At 35.1% G+C, this 2500-nt stretch overlaps 1 protein-coding gene across 7 annotated transcripts in view; it reads left to right on the top strand.

Annotated features, from left to right (window-relative positions):
• The window catches only part of Su(var)2-10 (E3 SUMO-protein ligase Su(var)2-10), a 239724-nt gene that overhangs the window by 37436 nt on the left and 199788 nt on the right, over positions 1-2500 (top strand). For 6 of the 7 annotated variants that reach the window (XM_070082315.1, XM_070082311.1, XM_070082314.1 and 3 more), the window contains exon 3: positions 2350-2500. This exon is cut by the window's right edge and continues 190 nt beyond it. In XM_070082315.1, coding sequence (XP_069938416.1) covers positions 2350-2500 — 151 coding nt within the window. The remainder of the gene's footprint in view (positions 1-2349) is intronic. The other variant, XM_070082312.1, reaches the window with a different exon arrangement.

Genomic DNA, 2500 nt, shown 5'->3' with positions numbered 1-2500 from the left:
TGCTTTATAATATATTTTGCTTATGGCACGATGTCAATTAGTAGCCATTAGAAATACATATTATACAGGAGGGCCCCGCTTATACAGCAGGTTAACTTTTGGGCTACTTCTGTGAAGTGAAACATAGCCTTGTTTCACTTTCAAATGCATATAAAAGCCTGATAATTTATTTACACTATCATATATTAAGTAAGCAATAGAGCTCGGCTTAAAAAATGCATATAAAGTACACACATTAATTACCTTAAAGTATTTTCGTCCTTAGCATATAGTGAGGTGGTGGATATATTTATTGTTGGAAGTCTGAATAAATGAAGAATGGGTATAATTGAAAACTTCTACATTAGTGAAACACCATAAGGTGAGGTGCTGTAAAGTGGAGCCCACCTGTTCTGTGTACAGTATATGAATGTTCTCTACTCCCTGGGAAAAAATCATTAGTTATTGTTGTTTAAGGATTTTTTAAATAAGGTCGAGGTCATGATTAAAATTTATGGAAAATGCATTGTAGAAAAGTGACTATGAGAATATTTTGAAAATTAACATGACATTGGCAGACTTCAAAACAACATTTAGGTACAGTACATGGCGAGATATAAAAGAACTGTTCACAGGGTATTGTACACTAGACCAAAACTAGAATGTGCACCAGTAGTGTAGTGTCCATATACAAAATAACATACAATATATATAATAGAAAAATTCCAGACTTGTTACAAATTGGCTGCCAGAACTGAGAAATGAGAGATGTGAAGAAAGATGAAAATGCCTTTGCTCATTGATAGAAAGAGGGGACAATCACATATAAACAGGTCACAAAAGGCAGTGAGGAAATAGAGAAACAAAACATGTAGCACCATTAACAAGAAGACTAGTAGCACCATTACATGCAGTCCCAACAGGGCTCAATTTTGATCAGAACTCTCCGGGAAGGAAGGATTCTTGACGAAAACAGATTTGAGAAACCCTTTCCTACAGATGAAACCCACTTACCTCCCTTTTCTCAGGTATTATATGACCGCTATGTGTTTAACACTTCCCATTGAATAACATAAGTCTTAAAAATAAAAAAAAAAAGTAGGAAAGACTGTTGTAATGTGATCCAAGAAGTGTGTGCTACAACTACTGAAAACCTTAAAAAATTAGTTACTCCAACATACACTCGAGACAGGATATGGCAGGCATATCTGCTCCTGTAAAACAGGTTTGTCAGAGGTGTGATCAAAGAGTTTGAAGTGTGTTTCTATTTTATGAACACTAAAGATTGCAAAAGTGAAATGTATTATAGGAACATTTGTGTAGTATCTCAGGACTTGGTCGTTCTTTGGGGGTTGCATATTCGTGTTTTGTTTCTCTTTTTTTCCTTATCACTCTTCTTCATTACTGTACAATAATAAGGGAGAATTTGTTTATTCCTAGCCACTTCGATGGCAAAATCTAATCTTTGCTGCAATCCACATTCCTTAGGAGTACTTTGTGCACCAGGAGTTCAAAAAAATATAGTATTGTTAATCACTGATGTACAGTGAGGTGAAATGAACCCCAATTGTCAGACTTTGTTAAACCCATTCTAGACATGCCAGCCTTCCATTTTGAAGTGTTTCCTGAACAAAGGGAATTCTAGCCAACTTTACCCAACTGGAGTGCCTTGATGCCAATGAAGGGATCGTTATCCATAGAATTATGACTACCCTTCCTATGGATCAAACTTGATTACCTCCCATTCCCTAGGCATGTATGTTCATGGGTTTAGAGCTTTCTCATGATTATAACAATAAAAAATAAATAGATTATTATGCATCACATTAATTTTACGAATATCACAACACAAGGCAGGTGTTCAGATAATGTCTTTTACTTTTTCAACCCATGGTGTTTGTTTAGTAGGAGTATGTACAACATTTTATATTTAGTGTTTAAATGTTTCAATCACACTTTGTATGATTGTATTGTACATATATCCAGGTTTTCCTTATTAATATTTGAAGCACGAAACTTATTGGCCTATTAGCATCCTTGTAAGGTTTAGAAAATTGTGATATACATACAAGTTTTTAACCCTAAAACTGTTGGTTTAATATCTCTAACAAAATATTGCTGTAATTTTTAAACTGTCTGAAAGATAATAATTGCTTAGCATATTTATTGATTTGTAGTTGGTTACTTGTGTATGTAGCAAAGTTCTGTCTTTAGATTTGTAGTTAAACCACCTTTACTTTTCCTTTATACAGTATGTACAAGTATAGTAGATGGAATCCCTGTCCTGCTTGGAGATTGCCAAATATTTTTTCTTTGAAATTGGAAAAAACACAAGCTAATGTGTAGTCTCCTGTGTTTTTCTTTATTTAGACTAGAGATGATGTCGTTTGGTGACAGGTCACAAGCAGCAGCCAGTGGACCAACAGGAATCCATCCAGCCCAGAAAGTTCCAATGGGCCTCAACACAATAGCAGGTTATACTCAGGCAGGAAGTGTGGGAAGCATTGGTGGGGTAACCTCG

This window comes from Cherax quadricarinatus, chromosome 7 (assembly GCF_038502225.1).
Source record: "Cherax quadricarinatus isolate ZL_2023a chromosome 7, ASM3850222v1, whole genome shotgun sequence".
NCBI lineage: Eukaryota > Metazoa > Arthropoda > Malacostraca > Decapoda > Parastacidae > Cherax > Cherax quadricarinatus.
This window is presented reverse-complemented; position numbering and strand designations above follow the sequence as displayed.